Consider the following 19,042-nt stretch of genomic DNA (forward strand, 5'->3'; position numbering starts at 1 on the left):
GGAGACCGTAAACAAAAGGTGTGCTGGGTCTCATGAGTGCGCACAAACAGCTGCACCACTCACTCACTGAAGCAATTACTTTGATCAATTCCTTTGACGGAAGACGGAATATTTGAGAAACTTGCAGCAGCTGGGTTTTCATTGCAACTCAAAAGAAACCACTTTGGACGACCTCAAATGAATTACAAAGGTCATATGATTAGCAAGGATGGAGCCCCAACCCCACGAAAGAGGCAGCAGTGCAGAACTTTTGAAAGATTGATTTCACAAAAGAAAAATCAGTGGAAGCACAGTGCTTGGAGTGGAAGGGTAAACCAAGGTTAAAGTTAAGGAGTGTCAACCTCAATCAGCCATTTGACATACCTCAAGTTTGCATTCAGGCGCAAGGTTTTCTCCCCATAAACGTGTGCTCTGGTAGGTTCCCATGTGATGGTCACACCGATTTAGTGCACAGAGAGAGTACAATGCAAGGGATAAACATCGATCCGTGATGGGAGTTGAAAAGGAAATTAAGAGAGCATGGAAAAATTGCTTGTGCAACAGGAAAAAGGTGCAAAAGGAGAACTGAGGGAGAAACTATCGGAGACTATGAGCTTTGAAATTATCCACCAGTGAAGATGGGCCAAGTCGAAAAATTCCATTCGCTTTGAAAGGGACATTATTAAAATTTAAAGGTCATATCTAAGTTGTATTTTTTGGAGTGGCCATTTTGCATCCTGTTGATGCACAGAAACAGAGCTGTAACGTGGCCCTGAAAATAAATTACAGTCTGCTTAAAACTTGGTGACCCCTGAACAGACAATATTTTGAAGAGGTTCCATGACCCTGGGGTGTGAATTGGCTTGACATGGCCATTTTTGCTGCTTGGGATTTGACTTCATTAAGAGTTTCAGCTTGACTCACTCAGTAGGTACCTAACAAAGCACTCAGCCTCCCCCAATACAGACACTTTCACCTCCAAAATGGCTTCCCTTGAATATAGGAACAGCTACTGCCATATCATTTTACCATGAACTCTAATGCATTTACCTGATCATGTATGACCCATATTATTTATAAGTAAACTTGTAACCGTGTGAGTGGAATTACTTTGTTATTTACTTTATTCCGTCTGAGACATTGAACCCTAAAAGCTATGTCAAATGGCTAATTCAACATAAGCCAATATGGTTTTCACTGTTTCTGCTTAATAACCTAAATTCATCATTGAGTCATGGTGCAAAAAATCCACCGAGGAAAAATCATTCGCCTTGACCGGGATTCAGACCCGGATCCCCCGATTTCCGGCCGAGTGCTTTAGCCAGTTAAGCTACCGAGGCATCTTCTCCCCTGTGGAAATTTGTGGGCTATACTGGACTCCAGTGGGGTGTGGGTGACTCCGTAATAGTTATCACCGTGGCTAGTCCCGGTGTACTCAAATAAACCATTAAGTCACATTGGAGCGTGCTTGACTTTCAATCACACACTTACACAATAGTTGGAAGGAGATGGAAAATGCATATGGATTTCCAAACACAAATTTTATTTATGTATATTTGAAGTGGTAATGGACTGGTTGAAACATGGCATAAGATTACTTTAGCTCTGCCTTTACTGGCTTTTAGAAAGTTCAAACTCAGCATCAGTAATTTAACTCAAACACTCAATTAAGTTTTGTGATAAATTAAATGATTAATAATTTATTCAACAATAATATCCACTAGAGTGTGGATAATTTGCAGAGTGAGTTAAATTTTCAATTGTTTTTCTTCTTGCTCAGAGCATACGCTGACTGTAATTTGTTTCTGAAGGATGGGGCTTGCCATCGGCCACTGCACGGCTTCGTGGAATGGCCTATGTCTCCTGGAGGTGTTCCTTCGTCAACTTCATCTGCCTCCGTCTTGATTTCCATTTTCTGCACGCAAAAGGAAGCCATTAGGTTACTAGAAACATCCTTTTGTAAAGTCAATCTTTGAAATAAAAATTTTAGAATAGAAGGGATTACACTACCAAATATTATGTTTGATTTATAATGCAACGGGAGTCAGAAAGGCTCTCACCAAACTTTACCATTGAGCACTGAATAATTTCGCCCCTAGAGCAGTTTGATGTTTCAACTTGAATTCCGCTCCAAAAACATATTTCTTGGGCGACGCCATGTAGTAAACATGTGAACTTCATGATATCTGCATTGCTTGCATAAGGATTGCATTGTCTTACACGTTATTTCGAGTATAAACTTAGATAAAACGGAGAATTTTAAATGAGTGGTAGGAAACCTTTCATATACTGTTGTGAGCGGAGATGTGAATTTACCTCTAGTTAAACACTAGAAAAGTATTTTTTTGCTGAGCCAAACAACCCAGACCAAAGAAATCAGTGGTACGACGTCGGCATATTCCTTCAGAAATACAGTAGAACTCCGTATTTACGTTATCGGAATTTACGTTTTCCCGCAAATTGCAAGTTTTTTTCTGGGTCCCATCATATTTCCTATCTCTCCAACGTAAATAGAACCCTGTATTTATGCAGTGCTTTTTTCGTTTTCCCGCCATGTGCATCACGACGTGCCGACTAAAAAAAATATTTGCCACTAAAACAATAAATCGTGTATGTCAGCCCTTATAAACTGTCTTTTGGCTTCCTTTCGCGTGTTTGTATTTAAAAATACAAGAGAGAGATATGTAATGGGAACTATTTTCGGGAAGAATTTGAAGGGGATCGGGTTGGTGTGGTGGCTAGAGTGTTGGCTTCCCACCCTGTGGGCTCGGGTTCAAATCCCGGCAGTGGCAGAGAATTTTCAGAGACTGCCCGAACCTTGCTTGAATGTTTGTGTGGAGGGCATTTCAAGCGCAACACTCCGTCCGTTGGATGGGACGTTAAGCCGTGGTCCCCTTGGCGCCTTTCGTTAAGAGCAGGCTAATGCCGACGCCGGGTTTCCCTCCACCCTTCCTTACCTACCCTACCCTCATGGCGCAAATGACCTCAGCTGTCGGTCACCTCCTTCAAATACCATACCAAGAATTTGAATGTGGCGGGACACAACGCCACTAGCGTCGGAAAGTTGAACTACGTCAGCTCGTTTTCTGCCAGCGGCGAAAAGATGCACGATATGAAAGTAGGTGTTTTGAGCTATGTAATAATTATAATGCAAGAACTCCTGAAGGAATGTTGATAATAATTATGTAGTCCATAATTTGATGCGAGAGTCTGAAAGGAAACAAGACGTGATGAAACGTGATAAATGCCGGAAACTTGACCGACAACTGGGATCATTTGCGCTGACTTCTTGAATTATCCCATTTAAATCGCAGTGCATTGCAAACTATTGTAACTTTCAAAAATTATTAAGTCGCACGACAGTTTGTACTACTTGATCGCCGAGGAGTAGTTCAGATACTCGTGTGTTGCCAAGTTACCCCCAATTAGTACAGGAAATAGAATTTATCCTGCTTGAAAATGGAAATTCGAGGTGAAAAACGCCCCGAATCCGATCGGTTTGCCAGTATCAACATTCAACCGTGGTGAAAATCGTGATGCCATTGTAAAATATGCAAACATTTATCAAAAAAGAGAAAATATGTGAAGAATTCCAGGTGAGATGAATTAGAACGAATTCTAAAAGAGTAGTTTTTAGGTGCAAGATCATCAAATGTCTCTGCAAATGGTGTCATCTAAAGGCCTGTTTACATAGTACATGCATTAACAATTAAATTTAATAATAACATTATAATAATAAATAAAATTAACATAGTACATACATAGTACCCCTGAGAGTTAATGTCTAAATTTATGAACGCGCGAATGAACACGAAAATGCAACGTGTATTCACCCAACTTGTGCGAATGCATGGACAGAAAATTGAACATGTTCAAATTTGGTTCGTGCATTCATAGCCGGATTTAGGGGAGGGGCACGAGCCCCCCCTCCCCAGATGCTTAAAAACTAGACAAAATTTGAATGCGGTTATCAAGGCGGATCTAGGGGTGGGGGGGTGGGGGGGGCACGTGCCCTCCCTCCCTCCCCAGATCCTTAATAAATATGCAAGATTTTTAATACGGCCCCATTATCATTGCATTCATTTTGTATTACGAGGTATCCTTGTGCCCCCCCCCCCAGAACAAAATCCTGGATACGGCCTTGCTTGTGCCCCCCAGAAAGAAATCCTGGAAGAAACCCTGGCAGTCATCATTACGTTCACTTTGTTTTGTGTATTACGGAGGCTCAACAATTTAATTCAATATTAATAACTTTGATTTGAAAATAAAAAGAATTTCGTAAAGTCATTGTTATATCTTGTTTTTAATCTCAAGACAAGATCGTTTGCCTGTCAGGCCCTCTCTCCCATTCCCAGAAAAAAATCCTGGATCTGCCCGCATGATTTGTACATGTTCCGTTCCGGTCCACAAAAATCATTCATGAAAACAGACATTAACTCGTGTATATTAATGTATCATGTAAACAGCCCCAAAGGCCCTTGAGAAAAAGGATTGTATTTCCCCACAAGATTTGGAATCGAAGATTCCACCGCATCTGTAATGGTTGGTTGGATAGATTGAAAAATAGGTGCAGTCTTGTATACAAGACTGTGAGTGGTGAAAGCTAAGATGTTAACATAGAGACAGCAACTCAGTGGAAAAAATCCGAATTGATTAGACTTCTAGAAGGTTACAGCCCAAAAGATGCTTTCAATGCAGACGAAACAGGATTATTTTTTAATTTTTGCTGCCAGAAAAAACACTGTGCTTCAGAGGGGACCAGTGTTATGGAGTAATGCTTAGTGAACAATTACAAAATTAACATTTCCAAAGCCAGTATGTGAGTTAAAGTGAAAATTCTCTATTTCCCACTATTAGAATTTTCCCGTAATTTACACTTTTTTTCTTGGGTCCCTAGAAAAGTGTAAATAAGGAGTTTTACTATAGGTTGTTATAGAATTTTTGGGAGCCATTTTAATGCAAGTCACTTCTGCTTCTCAAAGGGATTTAATGTCCATTACTCCTTTCGTTGTCTTGGGCCACACATCGCAAAAATTTCGTATGTGCTTAAATAGCCAGTCAACACAACAATTATGGCCACACTGTGGCCGAATGGGGAACTTGCATGAATTTTTTTTATTTCATAGGCGGACAGAAAATTATTTTCTGAATACAACAAAGAAAACCGCATGTAAATCTGAGTTTTCCTTCGCGAGATATTTAATGATAAATATAACGAATTTTAAAGCGCGGGAAAAACTTCCTCACCCCCCAAGCCACTGCCGACGAAGCCTCGATGACGTCAAAGGTGCCTAAACATCACGCGAAGCTATTGTTGTGATTGTTTGTAATAGTTGCCAGCAGTTGTGAGAGCTTCGTTTGTTAGATGTGTTGATTATTTTATATTTAAAGATAAATATCCGACGATGGAGGCTTGGAAGCCCTCATATTTTGCATTATTTATAATATTAATATCTGAGTAAGGGCATAAAATATAAAACTGGAGCAGTTAAACCAAAAATTTGATAATACCTAAATAACATCGTTGTAGGAGTCTGAGCCACGGCCATTGGAAGAGGGATACGTTAATTGTAAGTTGATGTTATCGACGGCATATCATTCATTTTAGTATGTAATTAGAACGATTTTGATGTTTACTAATGCCCGCTTAGCTTTTATATACAATAACTTCATCCGTTTATTCGTAGGTACCGGAGAATTCGTCGTTTAGGACTGTCTGTGCTTGTATTATGGGGTGAATTCCAGTCAATGCAACTTTTGCTCGCTGATTGGAGACATCTAGGAACAATTTTGGGCCAAAATAGTGTTATTTTCAACGTGACATCTCCCGTTAAGCTACTGATTATAATCACAGTGCCAGTGGTTGTAATGCACGTGTCACTTGTGTGGGCTAATTTAAGGGTTTAAATCAGTGAATAAATAGTTGTTTTCATCATAACGAGTTCTGTTATTGTAAGTTGTCCGTGATGAATATAAGAATGTGATAGTGACATCCAGTTTTTGATAAGAGTATTTGCCTATTTCCCACTATATTTTTATGGTATATGCTAGTATATTGTTTATGGATTTGCCTATATTATTGAAATAGGTTTTAGCTTGTGTGTGTGTTGGCAGCGGAACCGATTCGCGATCTCACATGTGGATTGTGTGCAGACTGTTTTGCTGTGAATTCGTACCTTCTCTGTTAATCCGTCGTTGCCAAATTCAACAGCACAGCTTACTCTAATGTCAACAGCACAGCTTACGATCGTTATCCTCCAGTATTACAAGTTTCTTTTACAACTCGATTTGCCGCCGACGCATAGCAATAATTTGTCTTAACAAATTCCATGAGGGTCGTGGCATCAAATTTTGGTGTCCTAAAAAAAGGCTGGTGTCCTAACACCCCATGCCACACGCCTTTTAGGCGGCTTGCGGGGTATTATGTAGACGCAGATGAATTTCAGGTGTACTATTCGAACGAGTGGCAACGTTATCATCCATTTTTCTGATAACCAAAACACACGAAGTGAAACGCTTGTACTTCATCATCCCGATGCCGCATTATTAATATCCCAAGTAATAATCTAGGCACAATAGTAATAGGAAAACTTGCCCAAGAATAACAGAACAAAATAAAGTGACGATGAGCGGCTAAATACTCCCTCAAAACAAATTTTACACCATGCGCTCAGCGTATTTCCCTACTCCCTACGGTTGTTTAGGCACCTATGACGTCACGCCTGGCCTCGGCAACGCTCGGGTGTCTTCGCACAGTGGTCGGCTCAGAGAAATTTTTCTCGATTTTAAATGCAATTTTTTTATTTTTTTTGATGTTGAATGGAGAAACTGAAGGTATTTTTGCGAGCTAATGTATCCATTTGACTTATTCAAAATAGTTTTTAGAGCAATCTACGATCCATGCAAGTTCCTCATTGTGGTTTACCTGCGGCAACTATGGCTATGGCAAGCCACAGCTTGCCACATTATGGCCGGACTGTGACAAGCCATAGTTTGGCTTGCCAAACATGTGCAACTATGGCCACACTGTGGATCGTCTCAGGAATGCCACAGATTGACAAACCAAACATTTGTAAACATAAGTACAGTGCAACCTCGATATAACGACACCCCACGGTGCACTAATAAACACTCGCTATAGCGAATTGTCGCTTTACCGGAGGTGGAGCAAATAGTAGCCAATATACCTGTTGCGAACAGATATACAGGAACAGGAGTGGTGAGGCGACAGATAAACATCTATCCGATAAACATAAGCATAAATCCAGACGAAAGGCGATGTTTTTTGCATCACTAAATTTCCTTACTCAAACAACGACCAACTATTCAAACAATTTATAAGCGCCGCACTGAATAAATATCATGGAAAGCATTGTTTCGTCAATCATTATGCTAATGCACAACCGACGAAGTCATTTTTCTATGCACTTAATTAGTACATTTACGTGATCATTCTATTATTTTGGTATTTTCCACTGAAAATTCAAAAATTAACTGACAAAACAGTATCGCAGTTATTTAATGCCTCAAAGGTTTCCATTGGTGTATGTTTATTGTTTCTGTACGTTAAGCGGCAGTGAAGTGAAATAACGCATTACATTTGTTTCTACCGGTGGAAGGTTGTGTAACGTTCCCGCCTTGGAAGACTTTTTCTATCAGATAATGTAATATCTTCATCATCTACGGTAAAAAGTTGGCTAAGCTTGAAAAATGACGTGATTAAAATTACCGTTGTTGAAAAAAAGTTTCTTTTTGAGTGTTACGCTCGCGACGTATTTGAAATGATACACCGAGTTTACCACGGCACTGCAAACGAAAGTTAGTTGTTCTGTGAGTTCTTCCAGTGGCCACCAGGGGATGCTCGGCTACCCACGTGACAAAAGAGAGCGCCAGTACGACTCCGACCAATGACCCGAATAGTTCACCCTTGTAAATCCGCAACGGAGAATAAATACGTCCATTCGGACAATTCATGCTGAGTATCATTGCTTCATACATCCTACATCATCGCTAAGGCGCACTACCTACCTTTAGAGGCATCATTGCAAGAAATACCTCATACTGCAAGGGTTTTGTCGGGGAGTTGTATGTAAAAAAAAGTTCCGTTTCGTCTATGTTATATGACGCGGGGAATACTTCTAAAGATACTTATGATCGGAGTCCTCCCTTCCACGACTTCAGGTTTACACCGCAGGCATCACCAGCAATTGTGAGGGGAGATAACGCTTTGGTGCTTCGCATTAGTATAATCAACCTTCCGCACTCTTAAATTCTCGATTCGCAATCTATCCCTAAAATACTCCGCTTCAGGCTTGGGCCTAGCCCCTTTCTCAGAAGTTCCCGCAGATTTGAATGGGCAAAACCACCCGAACAAAGCTCCTTATAACTCTTCATCGTCTGCATTCCTTGGGCGCTTTTGTTTTTTTTAATTTTGCAGAGCGAATAGGAAGATAAATTAATTTCGACACTCTCATATTACTCCTTTATTTTTATTTTCTCGCTTAAACGTGTTTGGTGTTTTTTTGGCCATGGTGACTGCCATCAAATGCTTTCTATTCACGCAACTCACGGACGTGCGGGTATGCTGCCGACTGCTTTCTGCCGCCCGAGGATCAAAAGAAGATTAAGCATTCGCGAATGCTAATGCCACAATATTTTCACCAAAATTAACTACTTATTTATCGAACGACAGTTTACCACATAAATTTGAGACTGAGCACTCCATTAACTTCATTTCTAACAGATCGCTAGCAATTACAGAGGTTAAGGAGTTTTGATGAAAGTCTTCCGGCGGTGAAACCCTCGCTATGGCGAGAGCCAACACCAAAAGGGTCTCGTAAAAACGAATTTTTTAACACGCTTATTGTAGGGTCAATTGACGGTGCATCGGTTATCTCTCGTTATAGCGGAAGTGTCGCTATAGCCCGTACTCGCTTTAACGTTCCACTGTATATTACGGTTGCTAATGATACAGGTTGGGTTGCTATTGATTGAGGTTAGTTAGTAAGTTATTAAAATGGAAGCTGATTGATTCAATAGATATAAAGGAAGTGTATTATCCACACTTAAGCCACATTATGGCGTGCCACACTTTGGCTGGGGGTTAAAACCATTGTGGGGCCATAATAATAACCCACTATGACCACAGTACGGCCACAATTGTTGTGTTGACTGGGTATATACGCACTCAACGGGAAAATTTCCTTTTTAATTGAAAATATATCATTCTGCTTCAATTTATGTTGGATTTAATGATAATTTCATGTGGATATATATACTGCATATTTGCCCCCGTTTTCACTCATTGTTTTTATCTTGTACATTGAAAGCCAACCACTGCAATGGAAAGGGTCTTCGAGGCTAACCTAATGAAATGTCAAATAGTACAAAGTACCGCATGACAATCTCAAATTTGTACTCCAGGAAATACAACAGTATCGTATTACTCGCAAAAAGTAGAAATAAGCACAACTGACACATGGAGGTACCGCCAGGTCAACAAATAGAAGCACAAATAGTAAATAATAAACAGGGATAACTTTTCAAGTCTTACAACAAAACAGAGAAACCGGAGGCAAGTGCGCACTGAATGAACACTAGCAAATAGTTTGAACTATCATTAATCGAAGCAGAATAAATGACAAATAGTAAATTATAATGTGTGTCTCCTTTAGCCAGACTTCAAACAGTACTTTGACGCCAACGCAAGGATTTTATTCACCAATTTTTATAAAGCCGCATTACCATTGATAAAAGCATAATAGCAATGAAAGTGAAATTACGATTATAAAAAAAACCTAAAAATAAGTGAGAAAATGAGCTAATAAAATATTATGAGAAACAGCCCCGAACCCTAAACCTTCACTACCTGAGCTCAAAGCGTTGGCCACTAGGCCACCGTGTTCACATAGAAGGAACTACATAATAAGTATTATAACAACTAAGGGTGAAAATGGGTGCAAGTATGCAGTACATTCACGCAAAATAATCATTACATCCTACATAAATAGGAGTGGAATGATAAATTTGCAGTTATAAAATAATTTATCTCTTTGAGGGCATATATATTCACTCACAAGCAGAATTTTGCGATACACAGCAAAAAAACTGCAAAAGGAGTAAAGGATACTATATACTATTTATAAATTTCCTTGAGAAGCAGAAGTGATGCCACAAACTTTGTTCTAAAACTTTTGAAAGTGACTGTACGTGTAACTCTGGAGTACATGTAGGTGAACTTACGGATATTTTCATGTCCGTATTTTCATATCCATAAGTTCACTTGAAAATGAATATCTCTGAATAACTCTTTCATTTTGATGACACTTGTTTACCATTTTTATAGTGCGAAACTGACTTGAAGAATTACCAGGAACCTAGGTTGACCAAAGCAAAGCCTCTGCTGCTCAAATGAAATTTGGATGCTAATCCTGAAAGAAATGGAGCGACCAAAGATAGACACAAAACAGTTTGACCATTTCGCTCTAGCATGATAGTCGCATTAACCCTGAGGAAAAACCAAAGAAAGGTTTTGCCTCGCAATGTTGTAACCTAAGCCCAGACACAAGGAACTCTTTCTGCTGCTGATTAAGTGAGGGACAAACTCCATAAGGACAAAAAAATAATAAATGAGAGAACAATTATATCATAAGTACATTACAACTTCATTTTATTTATCCAATGTAAAAGAATATGAATAACTTCCAAAGTACCGAATGCATATCAATGAAAGGGCCTAGCACGTTTAGACGGTGAAAAGGGCTGTGGGGATTTATCTGACAACAATGTGTTGTTTTGTGATGTTTTTATTTTGTTTTTTGTTTGCATTTACGTTACGTTTTTCTGCCGCTGGTGTCTCTGATGTTTTTTTTTAAATGAGTGTCGCTTCTCGTGCTTACGGCCAGTGGTGGATGGGCTAATGTGCGTGTGAATGGTTATTGAGTGCACACCTGTGAAAAAATAAAATAAACCTGCATAACATTTGTATATTTTCTTATACAATTGCCATGACACGGTCCCCCGTCCCCTCCCCCCTAGAATCGCCTATTCCCTTTGGTAAAAATTTGGTGAGCATCCATCCATGTGAAGGGAAAATGTGTGCTTATTCATTTTAACTGTGACTTTAAGTGATTTTGGGAATTCTGAATTTTCAAGGAAAGAGAATGAGGGGTGAGGGGAGGGGGGGCAATGAGGGGGAGGCCCCTTCATCTTCACCCCTTTCTCTTTCCCATTCATTTCAGGTTGTCCCTCTCCACTTTCAGCCTTGTGTTGGAAGTGCTTTTCTTTTCCCTTCAGCAATGAAGCCATTGGCCACTTTGAGCGCCGAAATACGCATTCGTCTGGTTCCTCGTCCCCTTGCCATTCCCTGACTATCGGCCCCCCTCTCTTTGGAGCTATTTTCTCCTGGAAGTGCGAACCCATCTGTGGGTAAGTGGATATGTGTTTGACTGGTTATCGAGTGCACCCCTATGAAAAAATTGTATAAACCTGTATAAAATTTGTATATTTTCTTATGCAATTGCCATGACAACATATAAGAAAGTAAACAAATTTTATACAGGTTTATACAATTTTTTCATAGGGGCATGTATATCCACAAACCACTGGTTATCCTTAGCAGGCCAGTGAAGATTTCCGGTTTTTTTTTTGTGGAACAAGAAGCCTTAGTTGAGGAGGTCCCTTCAGCCCCCACAAAGGATGTTGTTTTGATTGTTTGTTCTGAGTGAATGTGTTTGTGATTTTGGGCTATTCCGGTTGAGAGACTGGGCTTTGGTACCTCTCTCCCCTCCCCACTCACCAACATAGTGACAATTTTTACTTGCAAGGTGGATGAGTTGTGGGAGACTTTATACAGTCACTTGAGTATCTTCCTTTTCTACAGTTCTAGATTCGTTGCAAGTTTATTGATCATCAGTGGAGAAGTACCATGTCAAGTGAATATTTGTGCTTATTTGAAGAGTGACATAATAAAATGTTCTACATTACATAAATTAATGCTAGCATGATCTATTATTATTACCTGAATTATCAACCTCATCAGCTGGTGCTGTGCATTCAGGGTCTTGGAAATGTCGCTCAGTTGCCTCTTTTGCCTCTCCAAACTCTCTGAGAAGTACTCCTCTCTACCATCAGGTACTAATTCAGCAGCTGAAGAAAATTCATTGAAAATAATAAATTCAAATCATATAAATCGAAGCACAGTGTGCATGTCCCAAAAAAGCTCCATAATAATAATACATAACAAGCAACAATAATTTAATGCCATACGGCTGATATTTGGTATGAATGTTCAAGGTGAGGGAAAATGAAATACAAATTATTCCACATCGGAAATGAACTGATCAAGGTGGAGTTTTTTTTAGTTGGAGTTAATTATAGTTAACAGCCGATTATGTCTCCACTGCCCTGATTGCCACACACACTGATGATTTCAGACAAAGGCAATGGAATGTGGTTTGTTTTTCGGCTGCTATTTGCCACCATAAATATGGAATTGTAATTATGATTGTATGTATTTCAAAAGAACCAAGTTTTCCATAATTAAGTTCTCAAGTTTTTTAGAAACAGTGAATTCTTGACTGCAGTATCTAATGGCACATAATCAAATTTTTTTCTATGCATATAGCCATTTCACCTTAATTTGAGCCCTATATGTGCTTCCTAAGTTTCTAAGTTCCCATAACTTGCCATTTTCAATAAAAGGAAGCCAGAAAATATTCCAAACAATATGCAGAAAATATTGCTCATATCACAAAAATTAATGAAGTTGTCATAAACAATGCAAATCTCTGCAACAATCAAAACCAATGGTTCACATGAATATCAACTGATACTCCCTATTGGAAAAAATCAGCCGATTCCATTGAAAATTCCAATTGAAATCAATTGAAAATGCCAATTTTCAATGGAATTTCCTTGTTTTCAATGGAATATCTAAAAATTCCATTGGATTTTCAAATTTACAACTGAAAATACGAATATTCCATTGAATATTAGGAAATTCAATGGAATTCGAAGAAAAGATACAATTGAATTTTCAAGTATTCCATTGGATTCTCAAATTTTCAATGGAATTCCCAAATATCCTATTGAAATCTCAAATACTCCATTGAAATCTCAAATACTCAATTGTAATCAAAAATACCGTTATACCGTTATTCATATGTTTACGTGCACATGGTTGACTGGGTTGTGGTCAGTTGTGGTTAATTTTTTGCTTGTGGAGAAAAGACTATTTAGTATCGTTGTTATTTAACCTGTGCTTGATCCCCACAGCGTGTTTTAGGTCATTCGTGTGTTTCTTCCGTGATATATAGTGGAAGTCTTGATGTGATTGTTGTGCTGTAGTGTGTTCATTTAGTAATGTATCGTTTGCCTTCAGTTTTTTGACTGGTTATACTAACGTTTGTGTTTAAAATGTAAGCATATTTATATAACTTAATTATGCGTACGTGCGTTACGTCGCCGACAAAAAACTACTAGCATTGTCGGAATAGTGTGTATCACGCAGGTTTGTTTGTGTGAAGTGAAATTCCCGTGTTCTTGTATAAACATGAGTGACATGTTTCTGTTGTGAAAAACAAGTTATGTTGGCTTCATGTCAAACCAGAAGTATATTTATCAGTATTTTAAAGAAGCCTTTCTTAGATAAAGACGTGTGAGATATTTGTTGGTGAAGTTGTTATCGCTAATCGCGGAAAAACGTCTTCTTTTCGACAACTATTCAACGTTGTTTGAACTGGTAAAAGATGTGGCTCTCATGGTATAGTTGTTGTTCTGATAATCATGGCAAAACTATACAGATTTTCGATAACTATTCATGATTGTGAGAAGTGATGTAAGATGTGGAAAAGCCCAATTAAAGTTTTCATGACACTGCTTCTAAAAATATTTCAACTTTAATTTTTGTTCACATGTTTTATTTATTCAGAATTCGGGATTCGTGAAATTTAGATGTTAAGTATATTCTACCTAATAATAAGTTTACCATATTGGATGCATTAATGTATTTGTAATTTTTTCAATTGAACTGTTCCATTGAAAAGTGATAAATTTCAATGGATTTTTTTTTCAATTGTAAAAATTTTCATTTGAACTGTTCCATTGAAAATTTTTCAATGGAACTGTTCCATTGAAATTTGTCACTTTTCAATGGAACATTTCAATTGAATTTTTTCCCATTGATTTTTTCCAATAGGGCTGTTGTGTGTAAAATTGTCAGTGAAAGAAATGGTGGCTGAGAATTCAGATAAAATATCGGTAGCACACATATCCAATATATTGATTGACATTAATAAAAAATTTCAACTCTGGATGTTGATATCGATGAGAACTAAAAGTTTGGAAATACGCAGGCACTCAAAGTTGGGCAAAGAAATATTTCCCACAAAAAATGGGTCCTTAAGAGAAGAAAAAATACAAGAAACACTACAGGGGGCAGAGGGTATTCTTGTACTATACAAACCATGAGGCATTTTTTGTGTTATGCAAACCATGTGGAAATAAATGGTCTCTCTTACACTTTTATAGCTATGCTATAGCTTGGTTGCTATGCTTGGAAGATGGAACTTCTTTAAACATGGGTGCCTAGCTTTTCTTTGCCGTGTGTAGTGTTGCAGTAGAATGAAATTGTGAATAACAAGATTCCAAGCAATTGAACTGCCGAGGTTGATTAAAAACTGATATCAACTGGAATGGTCAATATCCTGCTCTTTCAAAGATTGCATAGAAAAGCAGAATTATTAGGAATTCATGGACTATGTAAAGCATAGAGGTAAAGGACATACAGTCATTTGTAAAGTGGTTTCCCAGCCACTTTTTGAGGACAGAGTCCAAGAAGCCCAGCTTCCCTCGAGCTGCATTAGGATATTCTATTACTTCTGTCTTGATCACTTTCTCCAAAAATATTTTTGGGAGTTTCCTTTCCAATCTAGTATGTTGCACAACCTAGATTGTAACAACAGTGCAATTAGAACAAACACTAATGCAAATCTTACTTAAAAGCAAATTAAAGTGACTGTAAACATGAGTTCAAATTGTCCAATAAAGGGTAGTTCATGAGGTTTGTATCAGAATGAGGCTAACTTTCAGCATGATATTATCCAAGTAAATTGAAGTAAATAAATATTCATCATGCTTCAAAGCTTGTATCACATTGATTGTACTAATGATTTGATATGATGATAGGCAAGGAGTAGAAAGATTCTGAAAAAATCTGACCATAGAAACAACTGATAGAAACTCAAAATAATAATACATAATCACATAATAAGAAGCTAAAATGTAAAAATTCACTCTAACATACTAATGAGCCAAATTCTAAAGGCCTGGTTACACGGTACATTAACACGTACAAGTTAATGTACATTTGCGTGAATGATTTTGGTGGACTGGAACGGAACATGTATGGATGCATGAACCAAATTAGAACAGGTTCTATTTTCTGTGCATGCATTCGCACAAGTTGGGTGGCTATAACACGGTGCATTTTGGCGTTCATTCTCACGTTCATACATTTAGACATCAACCCGTACGTGTTAATGTAGCGTGTAACCAGGACTTAAAGATTTAAAAACCCTGCTATATGTTCCTTCCACATAGTATGTACCTGCATAGCAAGTCTCTTGAGTTGGGCATTTCTTCGCACTGACTCTATGTCTCCAACAGCCAAACCAATCAGCAAATTCATAATTAGAATAGGCATGAACACCATAAAGATAACGAGGATGAAGAAGGTCGTGTTTGCATATGGCAGTGCTGCCTTTGTCATGTCTCCTCGCCTCTTGCTGATGTATGGCGACACAAAAGTCCCCAGGAAATCTATTTCTCCCAGCATCATTGAAAATGTGCGCATCAGTGACAATGGAATGCTTGAAAAAGACTGGTGCTTTCCCTGAAATTAAACATGAATGCTTCATTTCAATGCACATGCATAATAAGAGTACCTATCTAAGCTTAATAGTACTTGCATCCATGCAATAGTTTTGCATAGCGCATATGGAGCGCAAGGCAGTAGACTACATAATTGGTTGTCAGTGAGCAGCAATTCATGCATTAGGTAGGCATGGCACAAATAAGAACAAAGGTACTTTTGGAACTTCACTAATTTCGAATGGACCCTAATTAATGAAATCTCACACGGGTCACAACAGAGACTGGCAGACTTTTTTATAGGAACAAGATACCGAATAAACAGGAAAAATTTCCTTAAAAATCTTAAGCATTTTTCTATAACATAAGGCATGTATTTCACCATGCACATAATGTTCCCATGAATTATGATTTCCTCACACTTGGGCTTTTTCCGGTCATTCCTCTAAAAGAGTGCAGCAAAATTTTTACATCTACATACTATTGAGAACTGTTCTGGTATCAGTAGCATCATCTTTTCTACAGTAGAAGATTGAATATCCAGAAATCTAAATTGCAGGAGGTTTTCCAGAGTATTCTAAATTTCTGAAATAGACAGTTGCTTCAAGCACAGGGGCCTTGCAGTAGTTTTCATATTGGATACGGCAATCCCTTTTCACAAGTCGACAGTTTCAAAACATTTTTAACCCTTCCTAATGGCCCACATTTTAAACCTGGAATTGATATGAGCAGTTCAATGCGAGGAGTGTAAGGTCACCCTGCATTATGTCCTCAAGTTGGTCGCTAGTGCATGACCCCCGCCATTAAGCCATGAGTCATGTGGACTTGTCTAATTGAGGTAAGATTGAGGATGATGTTTTTGGGGGGTGCCTTGCGTACTTATTGGGTTTGTTCCCAAAACATTTCGTGGCTGATGCTAGTTACTTACTTTTCCTGAGGGAATAAGGATAGTTTTTCCAAGGAGTGTTTTTCTAAGAGTTGATGGAGTTTGATAGGAGAGGGGTTGTAGTGACTACACGACATGCAGGTTCCAGCGTGAGTGCCGTGGCGTCCCGACACGTTTATTGGTGCCAAGATAAAACAAATGAAATACATAATAATAACATGCATATTCTAGCAGACAATAAGTACGCCATAAGCCATAGGAGTTGCTTGCTGCTCCACCAAGGCCCTGCTATTTTAACCATTTTCCCTCCATGGACCTTTAAAAATAACCTCCACAAAAAGCCATCCTCATTCCCTCAGAAAAAATGGACAGCAAGGGCCACAAAAAAAACCAATAAGTCCACGGGGCACACCCCAAAAACATCATGAACACCTCTAATGATCCACGAAAGCTTCAACAAAGAAATATTCAGAGATTGTAGCCACATCTCCATTTACATTTCCAAATACTCACATTCTCTGCACTGATAAGATTAGCCACAACTCCTAATTTCAAATTTAAGAGTTAAAATTCACAATCAATCATTAATTTCAGTGACATATTTCAAGTGGGATTACCTCCAATCAGAGAATTAGATAATTACCAATAAGCTTACGTTAGTACCCAGACAGCACAATCATTTGTATACAAATGGTGTATCTTCTGTACGTTTACAAATTGTACCGATTTTTGTAATACAACTGTATCACAGTTGTATTCAAACTTCTTGCATACAGATGAATCGTAATTCAGTTGCAATACAAAGCCAAAATACAAGAGAAATACCACATTTGTAAAAGCTTTGTATTACCAGGAGAATGCCTCAACTGCTCCGAAAACAAAACAATGATGAAATACGTATCGTTGAACTTCCTTTCCTGCAAGGCTATTCAGTAACTCTTTAAAATATAAAACATTTCCTCAATGATATTACAACACCTCCAACTCCAATAGGTATATATTCCGAAAAGAGAATATGAGAAGCATATAAGAGACAAGAAGAATTTAAAATTCATGAAATTAACAGTTAAATATGCTAAGTATTACTTGCACGAAATGAAATTACGTCCACAACTACAATGAACACCGCTGTTACATGGCAAAGCAAATATAAGACATATATTAACAGTATGTGGCTCCGTCGTCTACTGCTGTCTGCTGATACGTGGTGGAAACTGAGTTTTCGTTGACAACTCTCGTCGCGTAAACTGAAGCACGAAACTTGAGCGGCGGAATGTTCGAAATGGCTTAGTGAATAGCAACAATGTGATTTTCGCGATCCCGTCAAAAATCGCAATTATATTCCATTGATGAATATCGTATAGAATCTTAATGTTAAAATAATCAATTGTATATAATATATGTATATGTATTTGATGTGTTTATGACATGCCTTATATCCATGCATGTAGATCAATGTAGATGTATCAGATCTCCGGGCAAATAAAGATTTATTATTATTATTGATCTGTCATCTTGGCAACCGCGTAAAAGCATACTGGACTTGTGGAGAATTTTGGGTTGAAAATTATAAAATCATGACCACATTCTATGAGATGTATGGCAAAGTTTAAAGAATGATTGTTATTGATAAAACATGATCGGTGCTCTTTCATCATTTAATGTCGAACTTCAACAGTTTCAGTCAACGGACAGTTGTACTCTTGGAATACTCTTTGTACTAGTACTTGGAGTACTCTTTGAGATAAGTTCAAATCATTAAATCGTATTTGTTCAGTTAAAACATTTTTTTGAAACTTCGAAGGAGTACAGCAATTTAAAATTCCGTTTTGGACACAGCTATTGAATGAAGACAAATTATCAATGAATGTATTGACAAAATTTGTCCCGTATACAGTAGAGTCATTGAATAATAGATATTTCGTTTACTATTGCAGAGTATGATAATAAGAATTACACTGAAGGTCCTCCCCACCTTGGTCACACTTGGCACATTGTGTTTTTCAGATGTTCATGAAGCATTTTCTTACTGTTCAGAATAATACCAAAGATGGTTGACATCACAGGGTATAATTCTGAGGATGATATGCAAAATTTTTTGCCAATGTTTCGTTATATTCTTTACCTTTGAAATTTCTTTACATTACATGAATTAAATCCTTGTGTAGCATTGTTATGAAATACAAAATATTTCATTAAATATAGCTTTTTTTCATCAAATGAAGTTACACTATTTATTTTAGAGTATATTTTCCTTTTCACCTCTCTAAAAATGTAACATCAAGGATATTCACGAATGAGAGAGTG

General features: G+C 38.0%; 1 protein-coding gene across 4 annotated transcripts in view; it reads right to left on the reverse strand.

Annotated features, from left to right (window-relative positions):
- Window positions 1-1,503: 1,503 nt before the first annotated feature.
- Window positions 1,504-19,042, reverse strand: part of LOC124158462 (transient receptor potential cation channel subfamily A member 1-like) — a 180,189-nt gene continuing 162,650 nt past the window's right edge. For 3 of the 4 annotated variants that reach the window (XM_046533564.1, XM_046533561.1, XM_046533562.1), the window contains 4 exons: window positions 15,587-15,871; window positions 14,766-14,925; window positions 11,999-12,126; window positions 1,504-1,894 (listed from right to left, as the gene is read on the reverse strand). In XM_046533564.1, coding sequence (XP_046389520.1) covers window positions 1,736-1,894; window positions 11,999-12,126; window positions 14,766-14,925; window positions 15,587-15,871 — 732 coding nt within the window. In that variant the 3' untranslated portion in view covers window positions 1,504-1,735. Of the gene's footprint in view, window positions 1,895-11,998; window positions 12,127-14,765; window positions 14,926-15,586; window positions 15,872-19,042 lie in introns of those variants that run through there. The other variant, XM_046533563.1, reaches the window with a different exon arrangement.

This window comes from Ischnura elegans, chromosome 5, assembly GCF_921293095.1.
Source record: "Ischnura elegans chromosome 5, ioIscEleg1.1, whole genome shotgun sequence".
Classification (NCBI taxonomy): Eukaryota; Metazoa; Arthropoda; class Insecta; order Odonata; family Coenagrionidae; genus Ischnura; species Ischnura elegans.